Source organism: Hyperolius riggenbachi, chromosome 11 (assembly GCF_040937935.1).
Source record: "Hyperolius riggenbachi isolate aHypRig1 chromosome 11, aHypRig1.pri, whole genome shotgun sequence".
In the NCBI taxonomy this organism is placed as follows: domain Eukaryota; kingdom Metazoa; phylum Chordata; class Amphibia; order Anura; family Hyperoliidae; genus Hyperolius; species Hyperolius riggenbachi.
In genome coordinates this window covers 53,452,511-53,475,134 of record NC_090656.1, presented here as the reverse complement: position 1 = coordinate 53,475,134, position 22,624 = coordinate 53,452,511, and the positions used below count along the sequence as shown (strand labels likewise).

Here is a 22,624-nt window from a genome sequence, read left to right as displayed (position 1 = left end):
GTGCACTGACATTGTAGGATCTCTCTCCCAGACCCCCTCCCCGCTTTAGTTATTCCCCCCATCTCCTTCTGACATAGTGGTCCCTTGGCCTCAGTCAGTGCACAGACACTGCAGAATCCAGGCACCCTCTCCCCCAGCGTGTGTAGTGGTGAAAGAAACTGCCAGCGACAGGCAGCAGGGAGCTTCTTCCCTCCTTGCTTGTATTTACTGATGTGACATCACATGCCTGCGTCACGTTGGGGAGAGCGTAACTGTGGCCGGCTGTGGTGTGATCCACCACTAGGGAAGAAGGTGGAAGGAAAACATGGGAATCAGGTAATGTATAACCCTCGCTTTGCCTCACGTCAAGCACTGGGCATCACCGCAGCAGGCACCTGACTGCACTTCACACATGCCCCGGACAAATTCCATTCTTAGAGGGGAGACACTTGGGTGGCCCCTGTGGACTGTGGGACCCAGGAGCAATTGCTCCCTTTGCCTTAATTATATCAAACACTAACTTCCCATCTCTCCTATATACAACACTAACCTTAATCCATTTTAGCTACTCCACCCAGAGAAGGATGATCCACCAGGCCACCTAGCTGGTGCCTGGGGCCCGGTAGGTGTCAGGGGGCCCAACTGCCACTACTTCTGACCCTTCTCCCATCTTAGATTAACAAAAGTTAGTTACCCTCCTTTGGGTAGTACATTTTGCTAAGAATTATTTTACAGAAATAATACAAAAAAATGGGGGAACAAAATCATTATTTCTCAGTTTTCAGCCATTATAGATTTAAAGTAAAATTATTTGGCCCGGTTTACACCATTTAAATCATGTCCCTATCATAATGTATGGTGACAATATATTATTTGGAAATACAGGTGTACATTTTCTGGGTTTTTTTTGTGTCCGGTAATAATTGCAAGCCCTTGTGTAGTAAAATAACAGGAATATACCCTCATAAAATACATATTAAAAAAAAGCCCTAAGGCACCTATTGATTTTTTTTAACTATTGTCTTTTTTTAATTATTTTTACAAGTGTTGGTGGGGAGGCTACCTTTAGAAGTGGAAGGGATTAATTTGATTAATTTTTAAATATAAATTATGTAAATGTATGTACCGTATTTTTCGGACCATAAGACGCACTTTTTCTCCCCCCAAAATGGGTGGAAAAAGTCACTGCGTCTTATGGTCCGGATACAGCAATTTTGGCCAAGTTTCTGTCCCCTGTTCTGAGTCCCCCATCCGCTACGTCATGCCCCGTGTGCTGTCCTGTGTCCCCTGCTATTTCCTTGTGTCTCTAGGGGCCCCCGGGGTAATATGATGCTAAGGAGTTAGGGACAGGTTGTACCTGGGTGGAGAGAGAAGCGATCGTAGCCGCGCCGATCACAGCCCGCACCGATGAGAGAGGGCGGCAGAGCATCCCAGCTGACCTGCAGACCGGCGGCTTACAGCATAACGGGGCCACAGCGGCGAAATGAGTAGCGGTAACCGTCCATAGGAAAACGCTGGCTGGTCCGTGCACGCTGCTGAAGCCTATCTCTCGTCACTTCCGCTTATGTCACTAATGCGGAAGTGACGAGAGATAGGCTTCAGCTGCGTGCACGGACCAGCTAGCGGCTTTCCTATTGACGATTACCGCTACTCATTTCCCCACTGTGGCCTCGTTATGCTGTAAGCCGCCGGTCTGCAGGTCAGCTGGGATGCTCTGCCGTTCTCTACCCTTTCACGGTGCGGGCTGTAATGGTGCGGGCTGCGATCGTTGGAGCAGTCGGATCCGGATGACTTCTACCTCCGCCGAAGTAAGCTGGGATGCTCTGCCACTCTCTCGATTCTCTCTCGGTCCGGGCAGTAATGGTGCGGGCTGCGATCGCTGCAGCAGTCGGATCCGGATGACTTCTACCTCCGCCGAGGTAAGCTGGGATGCTCTGCCACTCTCTCCCCTTTCTCAGTGCGGGCTTTGATGGTCCGGGCTGTAATCGCTACAGCTGTGGGATCGGGATGGCTTCTCCCTCTGCTCAGGTACAAACTGTCCCTCACTCCGGAGCTGCACATTACCCCGGGGGCCAAGGGTGCTACATGCTTCTCCCAAGGATGACAACTTGCTGGGGGGAACTGGGGAGGGGTGTGCTGCTGGTTGGCAGAGTGTCATGTGGTGAGGGGATGAGGGACAGTCTGGGCAGGGGAGTCATTTGCTGTAGAGGGATGGGTGTCATGTGCTGGGGGGGATAAGTGCTGTTTTACAGAGGAAGGAATCTCTGACTGGTGGGGGTGGGGACAGGCACCATTTCAGTGTTTGCCATAAGTACCATATTTCCACATCACTGCACACAAAAATCAGGCAAGGGGACACTCAGGATAGGAAACACAGAGGACAAGGGGACACACAGGACTCAAGACAGAGGAGGACAGAAGACAAAGAGGGACACATATGAGGACACAGGGGGCACATATAAGGACACAGGGACATAATAATTGGGGGGGAGAAGATACTGAAGATGCACTGCACCATGGACGCACCAGGTTCAGTATATTTTTTTTTTCCCTGGTTATTGTCCTCTAAACCTAGGTGCGTCTTATGGTCCGGAGCGTCTTATAGTCCGAAAAATACGGTATTTGTGTGTGTGTGTGTGTGTGTAATTTTACTTTGTTGCCACTAGATGGCGCTGCAAGCACCATCCTGATTTACATAGTTACATAGTTATTTGGGTTGAAAAATGACGTAAGTCCATCGAGTTCAACCAGAAAACAAAGTACTATACAGCCTGCTCCCTCACATATCCCTGTTGATCCAGAGGAAGGCAAAAATCCCTTACAAGGCATGGTCCAATTAGCCCCAAAAGGAAAAAAATTCCTTCCTGACTCCAGATGGCAATCAGACAAAATCCCTGGACCAACACCACTGGGCATTACCTAGTAATTATAGCCATGGATGTCTTTCAATGCAAGGAAAGCATCTAAGCCCCCTTTAAATGCAGATATAGAATTTAATGGGATTCAACGGGAAGTGATCCCTTTTTCTTTTTTCTTTTTTTTTTTTTTACATATTTTTACTACTTCCTTTTGTTAAAGGGGTTCTGTGGTATTATAAAAATCAAACAAGCTGACACTTACCTGGGGCTTCTATTGGCCCCCTGCAGCTGTAATTTCCAGCGCCCTCTTCCTCCGATCACCTGTTCGCCGCTGCCAGTCCCGGTTTAATATTCGTCTAAACACTAATGCTCGCTCTCGCTGGCGTCATTGGGAGCTTACTGGCACAGTACGAAGTTTTCTTGTTCTGCGCCTGCGCAGTAAGCTCCCGATGACACGCGCGCCGGAGTGAGTGAGCATGCGCACGGCCGCGCAGCCGCAGTATAATCACTCGTGTGATTATACGGGGACCGGCAGCGGGGAACGGAGCATCGGAGGAGGACGGTGTGGGACAATACCGCTGCAGGGGGCAGATAGAATCCCCAGGTAAGTGTCAGCTTGATCGGGGTCATGTCCATTAATTTTAGGCACTCCGATTATCCAAACAGGGAATTCCGTGACCAAATGGAACGAGCGGCCGCGACGTAAAATGTCCTGGAGCCGTTAAGAGACTAATAGGACATTTTAATGCGGAGGCTCGTCCTGTAGTGATTTAAATGTCTTAAAGTGAACCTAAAGCCAAACAAAAAAAATGAGATGAACTCACCTGGGGCTTCCCTCAGCCCCCTGCAGCCGAACACTTCCGGTTTGGCCATCACCGGCCGACAGGCATGGGAACGCGAGTGATTGTTCGCGTTCCCAGCCTGTATATCGCCCCCTATGCTGCTATTGCGGCCCTCCTGGTGATCAGGGACTTTACGTTCCATGTCTACAGGAGCAAACTATGTAATGTATGGATGGAGGAGTGGGAGGGCAACCGATCTCATAAAAAAAAACATTACCTTAAAGAGGAGCTCCAGTGAAAAATAATACAATAACTATGTATAATTATGTATAAATGATTTAGCCAATGTTTGCTCATTGTAAAAGCTTTCCTCTCCCTGGTTTACATTCTGACATTTATCACATGGTGACATTTTTACTGCTGGCAGGTGATGTCAGTGGAAGGAGATGCTGCTTGCTTTTTTGGCAGTTGTAAACAGCTGTTATGTCCCACAATGCAACAAGGCTCCCACAGTGTGATGTCAGTACCTCAGTGCTGTGGGGCGCTGACACACTGTGGGAGGGGCTTCACCACAATATTAGCCATACAGCGCCCCCTGATGATCCGTTTGAGAAAAGGAATAGATTTCTCATGGGAAAGGGGGTGTCAGCTACTGATTAGGAGGAAGTTAAATTCTTGGTTACGGCTGACATATACTTTAAGTCAGATATTAATACGGTTGCTTAGTCTTTGTATGGCATGGAGTGTAAAGTACATGATCTTATCAAAATGCGTATTATTGTAAGGAATTAAATACAAAGACTTGAGAAAGTTATTATAATGAGGATTTAATCTGACAAGAAAAGTTCTTGTAGCATTTAAATCCTATCCTGCAGTAACGTAGGTGTATCAAAGCCAATGAAGGAGGGTGACATAATACTGTCGTTTTGAGGGTTAGGCGGACTTATTAACTCTTAATTATCTTTTTTTACAATATTCCTTTATAACTTATCTAGTCAGTATTTGCCAATTGTAATATCTTTCCTCCTCCTAATTTACATACTGAAATGTGTCACCGGTGGGGACATGTAGATTGTAAGCTGGTAAGGGCAGGGACCTCCTCCTAGTGTTTCTCATACTGCTGTAATTTAACATATGCACATGTACCAACTTTAGAGATATCTCAAACTACATATTAACTATGTATATATTTGTATTTCTACTATTGAACGTCATGACTGTAAAGTGTCTTGAATTTCTTAGGTATATTTGTTCCCCATTATTTGTTTTGTACAGCGCTACACGCTACAGAAGATGTTGGCGCTATATAAATAAAATAATAATTAATATTCCTTAACTAAGAGTCCTAAAGCCAGTAAAAAGATCTATGGTCTCCCAGAATGCTCTGGGGAGAGAGGATTCCACATATTAAACAGCCTAGGCTAAATCTCAGTGGGAGGGCGGGGCTACATACCAATATACAGCAATCTATAGTTATTGGAAGTATTTATTATGCTAAAACCAGGATATTTAAGGTAAAAGTGGGTATTCTGAATAATTTACTGCATTCTACTTTATGTTGTTACGGTTCCTCTTTAACTTTGTGCCTAATCCTAGACTTGTAAAAAGTTGGTACAAACGCTTCCAAATAACAACTCTGCTATTCCACAATATAAAGTCAAATCTCCAAAACGCTAGTCTCAGCATTAGCCGATGATGCACCTCTGATCCAAGCAGGTCTCCCGCAGCCCCCCAGAGGTCTCCCGCAGCCCCCCAGATGTCTCCCGCAGCCACCCAGAGGTCTCCCGCAGCCCCCCAGATGTCTCCCGCAGCCACCCAGAGGTCTCCCGCAGCCCCCCAGAGGTCTCCCGCAGCCACCCAGAGGTCTCCCGCAGCCCCCCAGAGGTCTCCGGCAGCCACCCAGACGTCTTCCGCAGCCAGCTAGAGGTCTCCCGCAGCCACCCAGGTCTCCCGCAGCCCCCCAGAGGTCTCCCGCAGCCCCCCAGAGGTCTCCCGCAGCCACCCAGAGGTCTCCCGCAGCCACCCAGAGGTCTTCCGCAGCCACCCAGAGGTCTCCCGCAGCCACCCAGAGGTCTTCCGCAGCCACCCAGAGGTCACCTGCAGCCAGCTAGAGGTCTTATGCAGCCAGCTAGAGGTCTCCTGCAGAGGTCTCCTGCAGCCACCCAGAGGTCTCCCGCAGGCCGCAGCCACCCAGAGGTCTCCTGCAGAGGTCTCCTGCAGCCACCCAGAGGTCTCCCGCAGGCCGCAGCCACCCAGAGGTCTCCTGCAGAGGTCTCCCCCAGCCACCCAGAGGTCTCCTGCAGAGGTCTCCTGCAGCCACCCAGAGGTCTCCCGCAGGCCGCAGCCACCCAGAGGTCTCCTGCAGAGGTCTCCCCCAGCCACCCAGAGGTCTCCTGCAGCCACCCAGAAGTCTTCTGCAGCCACCCAGAGGTTTCCCGCAGCCACCCAGAGGTTTCCCGCAGCCACCCAGTGCTCCGACAGACAGAACAGGGTGACCATCACCAGTATAAGTAAAATACTATTTAGTGATATAAAAAACAATAATCAGTTTATTAGATACTTGTTATAATCTAGTAATGCATTTAGCATATAAACAAAATTTACATCATTGGTACTGTACAACAGGAACCCAATGTAATTCAATCAGCCTATAATATAGTGCTAATAAATACCAATAAGTTAGGCTAGCGGAAAAAGGCAAATCCGAGCGACTCTGTGCTACTGCGCAGGCTTGAGGCGTTCTGCACTTGCGCAGTGTGGCTGTGCTCATTCACGGACAGTTAAGAGGACGATTTGCTGCATGCTTGTTCCTGGTGTGTGATTCGGACCCTACTGCAGCCAGAGATCAGCAGCACGTCAGGCAACTGGTATTGTTTAAAATGAATAAATATGTCCGCCCCCATATCCCTCTCAGTTCAGTTGTCCTTTAATAATCATGCATAATTGACCTCAGGTCCTCTGTCAGACAAATTGCTAAATAAGATCTGTATTTGGATTGTATTAGCTATACATTGTTTCTATGTTCTATTTGCAGAGTTCTGTGAAGATGTCATCTATATACCTCATCGCCATCTTTTGTGCCTCAGTTCCGGTATTGTATATAATGCTTTGATGCATACATTAAATAAAAGCGCCAGGAAATTTGGGAGCCGGGATATAGCGATAGAATAGCGGAAGCATTCACAGATATTCGACTATTTTAGAGTGTAAATTTTCAGTAGTAAAATATCGGTAACTATTATCACTGATATTTTACTACAGCTAAACCTAACCCTACTCTCACACAGAGCCCTCCCCGAAATGCCTAACCCTAACAATCCCCTGATGCCTAACCTGAAAACCCCACTTCCTGACCTTGCCTAACCTTAGCCCCCCCCCCCCCCCCCCCCCGCCCCCCCCCCCCCCCCCCCCCTGTGCAAACCACCTTTCTGCTGCCTAACTTAAATCACACTGGGCAAAACCACCTTCCTGAAGCCTAACCTTAGCTGCCCCTCCCCCCAATGTGCGCAAACCCCCTTCCTGATGTCTTACCTTAACTGCCCCCCCCCATGTGCAAACCCCCTTTTTAATGCCTAACCTAAATTGCCCCACCTGGGCAAACCCCCTTACTGACGCCTGACCCTACCCTCCCAGCACAAACCCCCTTCTTGAAGCCTAGCCCTACCCTCCCAGCACAAACCCCCTTCCTGACGCCTAACCCTACCCTCCCAGCACAAACCCCCTTCCTGACGCCTAACTCTACCCTCCCAGCACAAACCCCCTAACCTTAACCATTCCTCCCTTCCGGTGCAAACCCCCTTCATGGTGTCTAACCTTAACTGCACCCTTGGTGCAAGCCCCCTTACTGTGGCCTAAGCTTAACCATCTCCCCCAGTACAATCCCCCTTTCTAACACCTGACCTTAATGCCCCCCCCCCCCCCCCCCCACTCGGCTAATACAGAGCAAAAATGGAAGATGTGTGGAAATTTGGGTGTGAGTTACACCCGACATATAGTGTGCCTGGGGCTACCCACTATGCATTGCCCCAGCACCTGCTATTTATTGGGCACCTCTGGTACCAACATTTCCTGTTTCCAAATTGCGTTAAATGATCACGTAAACAATAAAAATGACAAACGATAATATTAATGTTAATTTTGCCAGGCACCTAACTAACATTAGTGCTAATGGTGGCCCAAATTGTCCATTAATTTACCGCAGGCGCCCAAATTTCCTGTTTCCTGCTTGAATGCCATCGTTTTTTTGTGGCATTCAGAGTTTTTTTTTTTGTTTTTTTTTTTTTGTTGAAAACACCCCCTTTCAGGTCTCCACCCCTTGTATCACCAGGCAGTATTTAAGCCATTAATTAGAAATATTCTTAAATCTGACACCACTGTAGAATATCCAGATGTTAGTTATTGGTGTCAGAGGTCTGGACCAGGCAACTATTCAAGCCCCTTTCACATGGAGGCGGTGCGGTATTTTTACTTGCTTTGCTTGGCCATGGCCAGACAGGGAACACAGCGCTATAGGCTGTTTTTGACAGCGCGATGCAGTGCATCAGGCTTGACTCACCTCTAACTCTGGTTTAAGGTCTGAAATGGCCCTAAGACTTTAGGGAAAGTCTTAGGCCTGATGAAATGATTACACTGAATTTTGTAGAAAAAACAAAAACATTTACCAAAGTTCACCGCAACATGTGAACATTTCATCTGTTTTTGTTTCTGCCTAGGGATGGGCAGTGTCAGACTGGGAGCTGGAATGCTGAGGAAATTCACTTGCTGGCCAAGCAGCAGTAATCAGGTGTTGCTGCCCATAGTGGAGACTTGCTGCAGGGTTCTAATAGGAGTGATAACACAGGGTTATTACTGCTTGGCCAGCAGGTGGATTTCCTGAGTTTTTCCACCTCCCAGTCCGACACTGGGGATGGGCTTAAAGGGCATCTAAAGTAAAATAAAGGTGGCCAACTTCACTTGGGTCTTCTTCAAGTCCTCTGTAGTCCTCATGGCCCCCCCGCTGCTCTGATCCATTCAGCCGCTGTGCTCCTCCGTAAGCTGGGCCACATGCCTCCTCGATCGCACGCCAATGGGCGGGAGCATTCTGCACTGACGCAGTTCATAAACATTTCAACTGTGCATGCGCTGATCGCTCCCATGGGTGGGAGCATGATTGAGGAGGCCCGCAGCTGGAGCCATGTTTGCACAATCGTCCGAGACTGCCCTAGTTGGCCAGCTTTCAGTGGGGCATAGCCACTGAAGGGAGAAGAACAGAATGACGGTGGGGAATCGGGAGGACTACAGGGGGCTGGAAGAAGCTTCAGCTAAGTTAAACTGCCCACATTACATTTGCTTTAGCTACCCTTTAAACTGTGCAGATATATAGTAAATTCAACTGTTCATCTGTGCTGCCTCTTCATGTTCCTAGAATAAAAGTCAAGATTAAGCTAATAGAAGTCTCTGTTTGTCACAGGTAACAACATCTTCAGCCCCTGGGGAAGTGATTCAGGTCCACGAAAACTTCAAGGGTCCTTTCCCCTGGTACCTGGCCAAGGTAAGGCAGCTTCCCCTTCTACCTGGCCAAGGTAAGGCAGCTTCCCCTGGTACCTGGCCAAGGTAAGGAAGCTTCCCCTGGTACCTGGCCAAAGTAAGACAGCTTCCCCTGGTACCTGGCCAAGGTGAGGCAGCTTCCCCTGGTACCTGGCCAAAGTAAGGCAGCTTCCCCTGGTACCTGGCCAAAGTAAGTCAGCTTCCCCTGGTACCTGGCCAAGGTAAGTCAGCTTCCCCTGGTACCAGGCCAAGGTAAGTCAGCTTTCCCTGGTACCTGGCCAAGGTAAGTCAGCCAACCGGTACCTAGCCAAGGTAAGGCAGCTTCCCCTGGTACCTGGCCAAGGTAAGGCAGCTTCCCCTGGTACCTGGCCAAGGTAAGGCAGCTTCCCCTGGTACCTGGCCAAGGTAAAGCAGCTTCCTCTGGTTCCTGGCCAAGGTAAAGCAGCTTCCCCTGGTACCTGCTCAAGGTTATGCTGCTTCCCCTGATACCTGGCCAAGGTAAGGCAGCTTCCCCTGGTACCAGGTAAGGCAGCTTCATAGCTCCTCATACTTTCTTCATCGGTGAAGAACGCTGTTCTGTGGTTCAAACCCCGCTGTACAGAAGTGCTCACTGCAAGACATATCAATACAATTCACAATCTTGGTTTTCATTTAATTTCTTCTATAACATAAAACCATTTATACAACAAGGGATACTTGAAAGATTTACAAGAGGGCAATGACACCCAGGGCTGGCGCTTTTATAGAGGCAAAGGGCAATTTCCCCAGGGCCCCAGAGCCTGTGGGCCCCCCAAGGTATCCACCAAGATGCTTGTCCTCCCCTCCACCTATGGTGACCCATGACAGTGGGGTTGCTGTGTGATTACAAGAAGGAAGTGATTAATGGAAACCCCAAAAGGGGACATATGATGGACACCTAATGATATTGTGTGAAGGGGGGATTGGATCAGGCCTGGAAGCCAGCTCAGGGGTCCTGGGGTGATTTGATTGGAAAGTGGGGGGGGGGGGGGGCATCAGGGGGCCTCCCAAAGTTACTTTTGGCCCAGGGGCCCATTGTAGCTAGAACCTGCCGTGATGTCACCCACAAGTTGCTTAGCTTAGATGGTTCTCAGCCAAGGCAGCATCAGCCGAGAAATGATGCAGTGTGCAAATGCCAGTCTCAAATTTACCCTGATATGTCGGTAAGAGGTCCGGAATTTCTGGACTGCCCTAAGTGATGGGCGAGTTCATTGCTTTCTACCCAAAGACCCTACTGCAGTAAACACAACTGTCGTTGCAAGGCATGGCAGTTGCGTTCCAATGCGGTTCTTCCTGATGTAGTTGTGACTTCCATCCTTTATAATGCATGGGATTCATCAGCAACAATGCTGCTTCCCTACGACTTCGTGATCACGGCATTGCCGTGATTCACCAGCATTTTTTCACTATCCGGTATCGTGATCGGAATTCTTGATTGCCTCTCAATCCCGAATTCGGATCCGAATGCACTCGTGATTGTGGTCCAAATCCGGATCGTGATCACAGAATTAGCCGTGATCACCTTCGTTATTAAACCGCCAAAACCCGCCGGCTTTAGTGGTTAATAGCAAAGCCCCCTTACATGCCAGAAACATCAAATTTGCAGGTTATGTTAAAAAGAAAAGTGGGAGCAAGAGAAATAAAAAAAAAAAGACCTTCTACATTTTGAGAAAATCTATTTTAAAATTTCAAAGGAAAAAAATATACATTTAAATGCGGTAAATGACAGTTCTTAGGGGAACAATTCCCACTGACTTTAGCAGTTAATAGCAAAGGCCCCTTACATCCTAGCAACACCACATTTGCAGGATATGTTAAAAAGATAGTGGGGAACAATATATATATATTTTTTTTTTTCTTTTTTTTAATTGTATTTTTTGTTCTGAGTGTGGGAAATTTAAAAAAAAATTACATGGGGTCCCCCCTCCCGAGCCTCTGTAACCCCTTGTCTCCCATGCAGGCTGGGATAGCCAGAATGTGGAGCCCCGGCCAACTGGGCTATGCCAGCCCACAACCCTGAGCTATACCAGCCCGCATGGCCCATGGTATGGAGGGCTCGGGGGGAGAGGCGGCCAAGCCTTCCCCTCCCCCCGGAGCCCTTGTCCAATCCATGCACAAAGGAATCTTCCCCACCACCACTGCCCCAGAAGGAAGTTGGGATGACAACTCACTGGGGGGGGGGGGGGGGAGGGAGGGGGTTCATGGTGGCAGCTGGGAGACCCCTTTAAGAAGAGGACCCTTCTTGGAATGGTTTTAGCGGGGAGTGCATCGACCAATCACCAAATTCCAATTTCCCCAGACCTGGATTGGTCCAATCAGTTGTGCCACGTGAGACGTCCGTATCAGCCAGCCATGATGTTTGCTATGACAGCAGGAGGTCTTGGCCAGCACACTGCAGTCCCTTTCAGCAAGCATTGAAAGGGAATTAGCATGGAAGGCGAAGCAGAAAAGACACGTGATACCGGGGCAACTTGACCTCCCGCAAATTATTCACCGCGGGAATAAAAGAGTTAGTGATCACACGAGGCAGACGTGTGTCAGTGAAGGGGGAGAGGCAACGCTTGCATAGACATGGATCCTGCACAGTTTCACCTTGGACACAAGGCCGCCGCTTCTCTTTTAGCGCTTGGCGGTTCGCCACGCTTACTTCTTATGAACAAAGCTGTAAATTTCCACATTGAGCTCGGCTATAAAGTTAATGCACTGATGACGGCGCCTAAGAACAGGCGGGACAATAAAGCAGGGAAATCGTCTAACGCCCTTAGTTCAGTAAGAAATGGATTAAAGGACAATCAAAGTGAGACGAATATGAGGCTGACATATTTATTTCCTCTCTAACAATACCAGTTGCCTGCTGGTCTATTTGGCTGCAGTAGTGCCTAAATCGCACCAGAAACAAGCATGCAGCTAATCCTGTCAGATCTGACAATAATGTCAGAAACACCTGATCTGCTGCATGCTTGTTCAGGGTCTATGGCTAAAAGTATTAGAGGCAGAGGATCAGCAGGATAGACAGGCAACTGGTATTGCTTAAAAGGAAATAATTATGGCAGCCTCCATATCACTCTTGCTTCAGTTGTCCTTTAAAGGGGGGCTCTAGGATGCCCTGAATAAAAGTCAGTTATATCAGCTATTGCAATTATTTTATCATGATTGGGTTATATAACACCAGCTTCTTCTGTGGCACTGTACGAAGGAATATAAAGTTTAACAATACAATATAAACAATACAACAATTAACAATACAAGACAATGGTGGATTACACCCGATCCAGTGAAGAAATCAGTTACAGATCAATTCCACGGATACTGCACTTTCAATAAGTGTCCCCCAGCCTCCAACTTCCTGTGTCTTTATCCTCCGTTATACATAGAAAAAACAAAAATACAACATAGCGTGACTCTGTAAATATTTGACACCACCATATGTGATTGAACTCCAGTGTGAACCCGCCACACTCTCAAAATCCAAAGCTCCTCACCCTCTACACTGACTACCAATTCACAGACAGCACATGCGCTTTATCACCAGTGATTAAACTCCTTAAAATCCCAGCTTCCTCCACCGTGATCATTGCTGCATATTATAGGTCAGCTCTAATGTTTGATAGGATCCAGGCTTAGTATATCTTCTCAATCATCCACATGGGTTATACCTTCTCCACTATGCCTGTATCCAATCAAGCACCAGACGTGTACTCACATTATCCCATAAAATATAAGCGTGTAACATCCATTGACCAGCTGTAGTCCACGTCTTTAGGCTCCGCCCTTTAGGCGGAGGTCGCAACCTCTGCACCCCTTATTGCTATGCCACTGGTTAAGGGACATTACATGTATGAAATGGTAAAGTAGTGGCCACTGGCCAGTGGCCGAAGTGTCACCTAATTGTACTAATAGGGGGCAGGGGGTCCAAGGCTTCCTAAGGCTGCTATCTAGGCAGGTGGGTGGAACAAGGCCACGTAATTCTGCTCTCTGGGGCAGGGGGGGAAGGGGCCTCTGTGTTGACCTTTGTTCAGTGCTTTATCTAGAACTGGCTCTGGTTCCATGCTTGGAGAGTTGGGTTTTGAATAGCAGAGGTCACTGACATGCTAATAATTACAGCTTATATGCAGATGCAATGCAGATTTGTGCAGCTTGGAACTGGACCAATCAAATGCTCTTCCTGTCCATTTTGACTGGCCCAATTTCAAGCTACATAAACTTTGCATGAAACTTGCAACCAAGATGGGATTATTAGCCTCATTGACCATCCTTCACATGGGCGGCACTACACTGGGCCATGCTGGGGCACTCCCCCCCCCCCCCCCGAATCACTGTGCCCAACCCCCCCCCCCCCCCCCCGAGTGCCCCCCCACCCCTCTCAATATCAAACAGTTAACTGTTTCCAGGTTCCAGCAGCATACAGTGAACAGGATAGGGTCTGTAAAAAACTATCTATGTCAGCCTGAGTCCATATAGGAATTAAGTAAAACAAGGGTCTTATCTATTTGCCATAAATACCTTACAATCCTTGCAAGATTCCTTGTAATGGATGTATCTGGGTGACACTTATATTTGCAAAAAAATCTCTCTACCTCTTTCAGATTGTATGTTCTAAAATTGTCAGTCAAAAAGAATATCTAAAGGTCACCATACAAGCATCAATTTTGATCACCCAAATGAGCCCTATCAACCAACCTTTGTGCCCCCACCCCAAACATTTGAAGCTGGAACGGCTACAGTTCTGAGTGCCATCTGGCTTTTGCTGGACCTGCTTACTTGGAGTGAAACAATAGGTGGCATTTGCAGCTGTTAGGGGAACATTTACTGACAAACCCTATTAGATGTCACTGGCCAAGGGCCATGGATTAAGCCTTACACTGCTTGGCTGAAGCTGTCCGCTAAGCTTGCTGGATAGAGATTGTCCCCACATTGGGTTTATTTTCAGTGACAGTGGAAGGCTTGAGCATGTGCTAATACTATACGGTCAGGAATAGGCCGCCCGCCCCTCCTGCTCATTGAATGCCCGCTAGTATGCTTGTTTGTGTACTTTGCCAAACATGTTCTCTCAGTTAACCTTACAGTAAATTCCCTTCTAGATAGAACTTTCAGCAGATGGCTGGGAGGACGCAAAGTTGGCTGGAGACGAGGATGGAATATTTGATCTGGATCCAAAGACAGGCTTTCTGCGCATTCTTCAACCTTTCGATAGAGAAAAGAGGACTTCTTACACCGTAACGGTAATGTAACTGGCATATGAGTTCTGCAGGGACACTTAGGCTAGCTTCACACTACGTCCGCACTGTAAAGCGAAATACATATCTTTTACACGTTACAACATGCATGTTACTTTTTATAGCATGAAGATTGCTATGGTAACATGCTCATTAATGCACGTTACATACGTATAAATTGCATTGGGATATTGAGGTCCGTTACAATGAAGGCTTGTGAACCTAAGCATATGAACTTGTGGGCAGTATGTTCACCAGGGGCATATCTAGGGAAAACAGCGACTACGGTAAACATTAACATTTGTCCTCAGGGGGCGGAGGGGTATTTTAACGTGTTCTCTTGGTTGAATTGGTTGTGTCTAAGTTAAAGTGAAGCATGGCCTATCACAATAGGTTAGCCTATACATATCCCACAAGTAACAGTAAAGCAGCTTGTCCTCCCCGAAAGATTTCCCATGCAGCAGAATGTACACCCAGTGCTGATCGTAATGGAAAAAGCTACGCTTACGGATCATTACGCGTAATTTTACGCTATTACGCATTACGAAATTACGCTTACGGCATAGACATTCAATTTCGGTACATGTCTGTAATTACGCATTGCCCTTACGCAATTACGCGTAAGAATACCGTAATTCAAGTTGTTACGTTATAGGCTTACGCGTAAATTCCTACTAGCAATTAATGCGTAAGGTCATGCTGCCAAGCGGAAAAGTTGACGCATGGATCAATGTTAGGTAGCCGCCGACTTTAAGGGTTAATAGCAAAGCCCCCTTAAGTGCTAAGAGCCTCAAATTTGGAGAATATATTAAGGAGATCAGAAGGAATAAGAGGGAAATTTTTTTTTTCAAAAAGACCTTATAGTTTTTGAGAAAATCGATGTTAAAGTTTCAAAGGAAAAATAGATACATTTAAAAACCCGCCGACTTTAACGGTTAATAGCAAAGCCTGCTTAAAATTTAGAAACACCAAATTTACAGGGTATATTAAGGGGATCAGTGGGAATAAGAGGAAAAAATTTTTTTTCAAAAAGACCTTATAGTTTTTGAGAAAATCGATTTTTAAGTTTCAAGGGCAAAAATGTCTTTTAAATGCGGAAAATGTCAGGTTTTTTTGCACAGGTAACAATAGTGTTTTATTTTCATAGATTCCCCCAAGTGGGAAGAGTTTTACTTACTTCGTTCTGAGTGTGGGAAATATTTAAAAAAAAAACGACGTGGGGTCCCCCCTCCCAGACCTCTTTAACCCCTTGTCCCCCATGCAGACTGGGATAGCCAGAATGCGGAGCACCGGCCGCGTGGGGCTCCGCACCCTGACTATACCAGCCCGCATGGTCCATGGATTGGGGGGTCTCGGAAGGGGAGGGGCAGCCAAGCTTTCCCCTCCCCCTCCGAGCCCTTGTCCAATCCAAGGACAAGGGGCTCTTCTCCACCTCCGATGGGCGGTGGAGGTGGAGGCCGCGATTTCCTGGGGGGGAGGTTCATGGTGGCATCTGGGAGTCCCCTTTAAAAAGGGGTCCCCCAGATGCCCACCCCCCCTCCCAGGAGAAATGAGTATAGAGGTACTTGTACCCCTTACCCATTTCCTTTAAGAGTTAAAAGTAAATAAACACACAGACACTTTGAAAAAGTATTTTAATTGAACAAAAAACATAACCACGAAAAAAGTCCTTTAATATTCTTAATTAACCATTAATACTTACCTGTCCCTTTAAAAGCCAGTTCCCACGCAATATCCTCGGAAATATACTAATCAGTTACAATGTAACAAAGTTATTACAATGTAACAACTTTGTTACTTTGTAACACCACCGCACCCGACGTCACTCGCCGCCACCGCCGCGTCTGCGCTGACCCGACAGAGCTCTGAGCTATATAGCTCAGAGCTCCCTAAGCATCTTTGTATTTGGGCTCCAAGGAGCCCCATTGGTCCTTAGCAGACCAATGGGGTTCCTTTAAATCAGAAGGAACCCCATTGGTCTGCTAAGGACCAATGGGGCTCCTTGGAGCCCAAATACAAAGATGCTAAGAGAGCTCTGATATAGCTCAGAGCTCTGTCGGGTCCGTGCGGGACGCTAAGTCCCCGCCGCCTCCCGCTGTCCTCCCCGCCTCTTCCACATGTCACCCACATGTCACCCACATGTGGGTGACATGTGGGTGACAGATGTGGGCGGGGCTGACAGCGGGAGGCGGCGGGGACTTAGCGTCCTGCACTGACCCGACAGAGCTCTGAGCTATATAGCTCAGAGCTCTCTTAGCATCTTTGTATTTGTACTTTATTTGTACTATGTACCTTCTGATTTAAAGGAACCCCATTGGTCTGCTAAGGACCAATGGGGCTCCTTGGAGCCCAAATACAAAGATGCTTAGGGAGCTCTGAGCTATATAGCTCAGAGCTCTGTCGGGTCAGCGCAGACGCGGCGGTGGCGGCGAGTGACGTCGGGTGCGGTGGTGTTACAAAGTAACAAAGTTGTTACATTGTAATAACTTTGTTACATTGTAACTGATTAGTATATTTCCGAGGATATTGCGTGGGAACTGGCTTTTAAAGGGACAGGTAAGTATTAATGGTTAATTAAGAATATTAAAGGACTTTTTTCGTGGTTATGTTTTTTGTTCAATTAAAATACTTTTTCAAAGTGTCTGTGTGTTTATTTACTTTTAACTCTTAAAGGAAATGGGTAAGGGGTACAAGTACCTCTATACTCATTTCTCCTGGGAGGGGGGGGTGGGCATCTGGGGGACCCCTTTTTAAAGGGGACTCCCAGATGCCACCATGAACCTCCCCCCCAGGAAATCGCGGCCTCCACCTCCACCGCCCATCGGAGGTGGAGAAGAGCCCCTTGTCCTTGGATTGGACAAGGGCTCGGAGGGGGAGGGGAAAGCTTGGCTGCCCCTCCCCTTCCGAGACCCCCCAATCCATGGACCATGCGGGCTGGTATAGTCAGGGTGCGGAGCCCCACGCGGCCGGTGCTCCGCATTCTGGCTATCCCAGTCTGCATGGGGGACAAGGGGTTAAAGAGGTCTGGGAGGGGGGACCCAACGTCGTTTTTTTTTTAATATCTCCCACACTCAGAACGAAGTAAGTAAAACTCTTCCCACTTGGGGGAATCTATGAAAATAAAACACTATTGTTACCTGTGCAAAAAAAACTGACATTTTCCGCATTTAAAAGACATTTTTGCCCTTGAAACTTAAAAATCGATTTTCTCAAAAACTATAAGGTCTTTTTGAAAAAAATTTTTTTCCTCTTATTCCCACTGATCCCCTTAATATACCCTGTAAATTTGGTGTTTCTAAATTTTAAGCAGGCTTTGCTATTAACCGTTAAACTCGGCGGGTTTTTAAATGTATCTATTTTTCCTTTGAAACTTTAACATCGATTTTCTCAAAAACTATAAAGTCTTTTTGAAAAAAAAATTTTTCCTCTTATTCCTTCTGATCTCCTTAATATATTCTCCAAATTTGAGGCTCTTAGCACTTAAGGGGGCTTTGCTATTAACCCTTAAAGTCGGCGGCTTTTTTATATTATACGGGAGCGTAATATTACGCGATTACGGCAGACTGTGTAATTTCAATGGGAGTTTACTGTCTTACGCGTAATTTGTTACACGTAAAACGTAACCCACGGTCTACGCGTAATTAATTACGCGTAATACCGTAACCTTACACGTAACGCTTACGGTGCATTTGTAGTGAATTACGATGCGTAATTACGCTAATGCGTAATTTCGGCCCAGCACTGTGTACACCAGATAAAAACTAGAATCTGTATGGAGAATGCCAAGGATGCTACAGAGCAGCATCAGGAAACGGTGCCCATGGCCCATGCCATACCTGCACCTCTGTAGATTCTCCTCTGATGTTCACATCTGGAAGAGTATTAGGCTAGGTTTCCACTTGTGCGTTTTCTTTTTTTGCTTAGAAAATTCTCATTAGTTTAGCAACAAATGGTAGTGAATGGAGTCGTTTCCACTCAAAGCGAATTTTCATAAGCATTCGTAATAGAAAAAAAAACAAAACAGGTCTTTCTTTATTCTTTCGGATATTTTACACGGATCGGCTGCGATTCACATATATTAATGCTTTGCAATGGCATCGCATAGCAGCACACATTTTCATTAAAAGCATGGTTAGAGGAAATTGTCAGCAGTCATGACTAAGCTGTTACTAGGCAGATTATGTTAAATATGACTAATGCAAATTTTCACGTACAAAAATTCGCATAAAACGCGTACAAATTTACATGCAAATTTTCACCAATCAGAAAAATCTTAATCAATTTGGGCATGAAAATGTAACACTACGGTGGAAACTTAGCCTAAAAGTGATTTTCTGGCACCTTTGAAAGGACGTAATGTATGGAGATGGTCATCAAGGTGCAAATTATTGAGCCAATGCAAATTTTTATGGTAATTTTAAGAAAATTCATGCACCTTGGAAATGGACCAATCAAATGCGGCCACTATGCTATTTGATTTGTCCATTTTCAAACTGCCTATATTTACTCAAAACTACCCTGAACCCAGAATCATTTGTATCTCATTGGCCATTCGTTTTTGAGGAATGATTGATCTGTGACGTGAATAAATGCAGAGGGGTGGCAAATGTGTGGTTTATATACACTATGGCTGGTTACTCATGGATGCTGTGGAGTCCTGTGGCTTGCAGGCAGGTAACCATGTTCTCTTGTTGGCACACAGGTGACTGGGGGTCAGGAGACGGTGACAGTAAATATTGAAGTGGTGGATGAAAATGACAATGCGCCAATCTTCAGCAAAAGGACGTTTCACGGAATTGTCAGCAGAGGGAGCCGTGCAGGTCACGTTACAAATCTTTACTTACTAAAGCTAACCTGTCACTTGTACCAAATGTAGGTCGGATGGCTAATGATTGTGGAGTAAAGGTTCATACAGCCGATTCATTGCCCAAGAATGAAATGACTGTCCACTACTGGACACAGGCCAGGATTAACATCACAGGAGCCTATAGCACAGATGTCCTGGCACCCTAAACTTCACCCTCAACCTCCCGCAACTGCACCGCAAATGTGCTGGCTGACCCAGCTGTGACTTCTTCCTTACCAGTCATAGGTAGCTACAGGTGTCCCTTAGCATTAGGTAGCCAGCTAGTGGTGCCCCGACTGAAGGGAGATCTTGTCAGTGGAATGCCGAGAGCCAGGTGACTAAACTCTCATTTACGCTCTGCTCAGGACTCTGCATAGGGAATGAGGGAAGCGCTAGGGAAGGGGAGTGCCTTATGGTAAATTCGGCCCTGACTGGACAATAGTGATGAGCTGAAATTCAGACAACCAAATCAACCCTAGCCCATGTGCAGGGTGACCAAATGCCCTCTAAGTGGAGAAAACGTCCTTTTTATGGCAAGGTTTTCCATACCTCCCAACTTTTTGAGATAAGAAAGAGGTACACTTCAAAGAGGAACAGTTGCGAAAATCTTAAAATGTAAAACACATACAAATAAGAAGTACATTTCTCCTAGAGTAAAATGAGCCATAAATTACTTGTCTCCTATGTTGCCGTCACTTACAGTAAGTAGTAGAAATCTGACATTACTGACAGATTTTGTACTAGTCCATCTTCACATAGTGGGGTTCTCAGGGTTTTGTTTATTTTTAAAAGCACTTAGTGAATGGCAGTTGCTCCGTCCAACTGCCAAAATAGTGTGTAACGATTAGGGAGGCTGGCCAGCATCTTTGTGTCAATCATTTTCAGGGAATGTCTTTATAAAGCACAGGGGCGTAACTAGAAATCCCCGGGCCCCCCTGCAAAAAAAATCCCAAGCTGGCTTTCACCCTCTCCCCCAGGTCTTCCCCTAACCTATAGCACCGCATCTCCAGTAGAGTTTTTAGCAATATAGCATCCTGGCTGGCACACTCCACCATTAGTCCGTGGGTGGCTCCGTTCCCAACCATATAGATGTAGGAAGTGTTTCCGGTGCTGAAACAAGAAAAATGACCAAAAAAGTGGGCATCCTGAATAATTTACTGCATTTAACTATCTGCACTACAGGGCCTCTTTAAGTGACTCTCTTTAGATGACATTATTTTGGAGATGGAAATAAAGTCAGAAAATAAAGCCAAGCATGTGAGCGATTGTTCCCAATCCTCTTGTGGAAGTGTGGCAGCGGCGGGTTGAGAGAGATGTCACTGCAGCGTATCCCACACCCCACCGCCCGGCCACTAAAATGTCAGAAGAGAGATACAGGCCCATTATAGCCTGCTAATCTCTCCAGCCGGCTGCTCTTATCACAAGCCGATAGTCACAGTTTACTGTTTCCATGGAAGACATAAGCTATGCCAAGCCCAGAGCCCTCCCCAGCCAAATGTTTATGTTCTTCTAGAATTGGGGATTACAGAGCGGCTCCTGATATAAGACTTCTCATGCTGCATTGTTTTGTTATTAGAATATATCACCAAAAAAAGTAAAATATAAAATACTTGTAAACATACAAATAAGAAGTATGGTTCTTCCAGAATAAAATGAGCCATAAATTACTTTTCTCCTGTGTTGCTGTCACTTACAGTAAATCTAACAGGACTGACAGGTTTTGAACTAGTCCATCTCTTCATGGGTGATTCTCAGTAAGGCTTTCATTCTTTATAAAGACGCTCCCTGAAAAGGATTTATTCAATGATGCTGGCCAGCTTCCCTGCTCGCTGCACACTTTTTTTTTGGCAGTTGGACAGAGCAATTGTCATTCACCAAATGCTTTTGAAAGTAAACAAAGCCCTGAGAATCCCCCATCAGGAAATGGGCTACTCCAAAACCTGACGGTTCTGTCAGATTTCTACTACCTACTGTAAGTGACAGCAACATAAGAAAAAAGTAATTTGTGGCTCATTTTACTCTGAAAGAAATCTATTTGAAATTTTAAAATTTTTGCAATAGTAGTCCTTTAACTTCCACTGTTGTTAAAATACTTTAAAGAGGGATTGTCAGCCACAAAATCAAATTCCATTTACCCACTGCTCTGTGTTTATTATGCAACGTGCAACCTTACCCTGCATTGCAAGCACTCCAATCTATTCAGAAACGTTTCTGCTGTCTTATCTTAGTCAACCTGGCTCTATTTTTGCCATTGCCAATGAGGAGGAAGCATGTCATCACCCCTCCCACATTGCTGCTCCTCACTGATTGGCTGAGGGCAGTTCAGTGAGCTGCTGAAATCTGATCTATGCAGTCCTCTGTGTTTGCCCCCTGTCCCCCTCCGTGTCTGCCTCCTGTCACCCCTCCGTGTCTGCCTCCTGTCACCCCTCCATGTCTGCCTCCTGTCACCCCTCCATGTCTGCCTCCTGTCACCCCTCCGTGTCTGCCTCCTGTCCCCCTCCGTGTCTGCCTCCTGTCCCCCTCCGTGTCTGCTTCCTGTCCCCCTCCATGTCTGCCTCCATTGCCCCGCCATGTCTTCCTTCTGTCCCCGTCTGTGTCTGCCTCCTATCTCCCTCCATGTCTGCTTCCTGTCTCCCTCCATATCTTCCTCCTGTCCCCCTCTGTGTCTGCCTTCTGTCCCCTCCATGTCTGCTTCCTGTCTCCCTCCATGTCTCCCTCCTGTCCCCCTCTGTGTCTGCCTTCTGTCCTCTCCATGTCTGCCTCCATGTCTCCCTCCTGTCCCCCTCTGTGTCTGCCTCCTGTCCTCTCTATGTCTGCCTCCATGTCTCCCTCCTGTCCCCCTCTGTGTCTGCCTCCTGTCCTCTCCATGTCTGCCTCCATGTCTCCCTCCTGTCCCCCTCTGTGTCTGCCTCCTGTCCTCTCCATGTCTGCTTCCATGTCTCCCTCCTGTCCCCCTCTGTGGCTGCCTCCTGTCCTCTCCATGTCTGCTTCCTGTCTGCCTCCATGTGTTCCTCCTGTCCCCCTCTGTGTCTGCCTCCTTTCCTCTCCATGTCTGCTTCCTGTCCCCCTCCGTATGTGCTTCCTGTCTCCCTCCATGTCTGCCTCCTAACTCACTCCATGTCTGCTTCCTGTCTCCCTCCATATCTTCCTCCTGCCCCCCTCTGTGTCTGCCTTCTGTCCCCTCCGTGTCTGTTTCCTTTCTCCCTCCATGTCTCCCCCTCCTGTCCCCCTTTGTGTCTGCCTCCTGTCCTCTCCATGTCTACTTCCTGTCTCCCTCCATGTCTCCCTCCTGTCCCCCTCTGTGTCTGCCTCCTGTCCTCTCCATGTCTGCTTCCTGTCTGCCTCCATGTCTCCCTCCTGTCCCCCTCTGTGTCTGCCTCCTGTCTCCCTCCATGTCTG

At 47.1% G+C, this 22,624-nt stretch overlaps 1 protein-coding gene across 1 annotated transcript in view; it reads left to right on the top strand.

Annotated features, from left to right (window-relative positions):
* The window catches only part of CDH16 (cadherin 16), a 62,734-nt gene that overhangs the window by 19,462 nt on the left and 20,648 nt on the right, over positions 1-22,624 (top strand). Inside the window, exons 2-5 of the mRNA XM_068259762.1 lie at positions 6,654-6,710; positions 9,069-9,149; positions 14,245-14,385; positions 19,082-19,199. Coding sequence (XP_068115863.1) covers positions 6,654-6,710; positions 9,069-9,149; positions 14,245-14,385; positions 19,082-19,199 — 397 coding nt within the window. The remainder of the gene's footprint in view (positions 1-6,653; positions 6,711-9,068; positions 9,150-14,244; positions 14,386-19,081; positions 19,200-22,624) is intronic.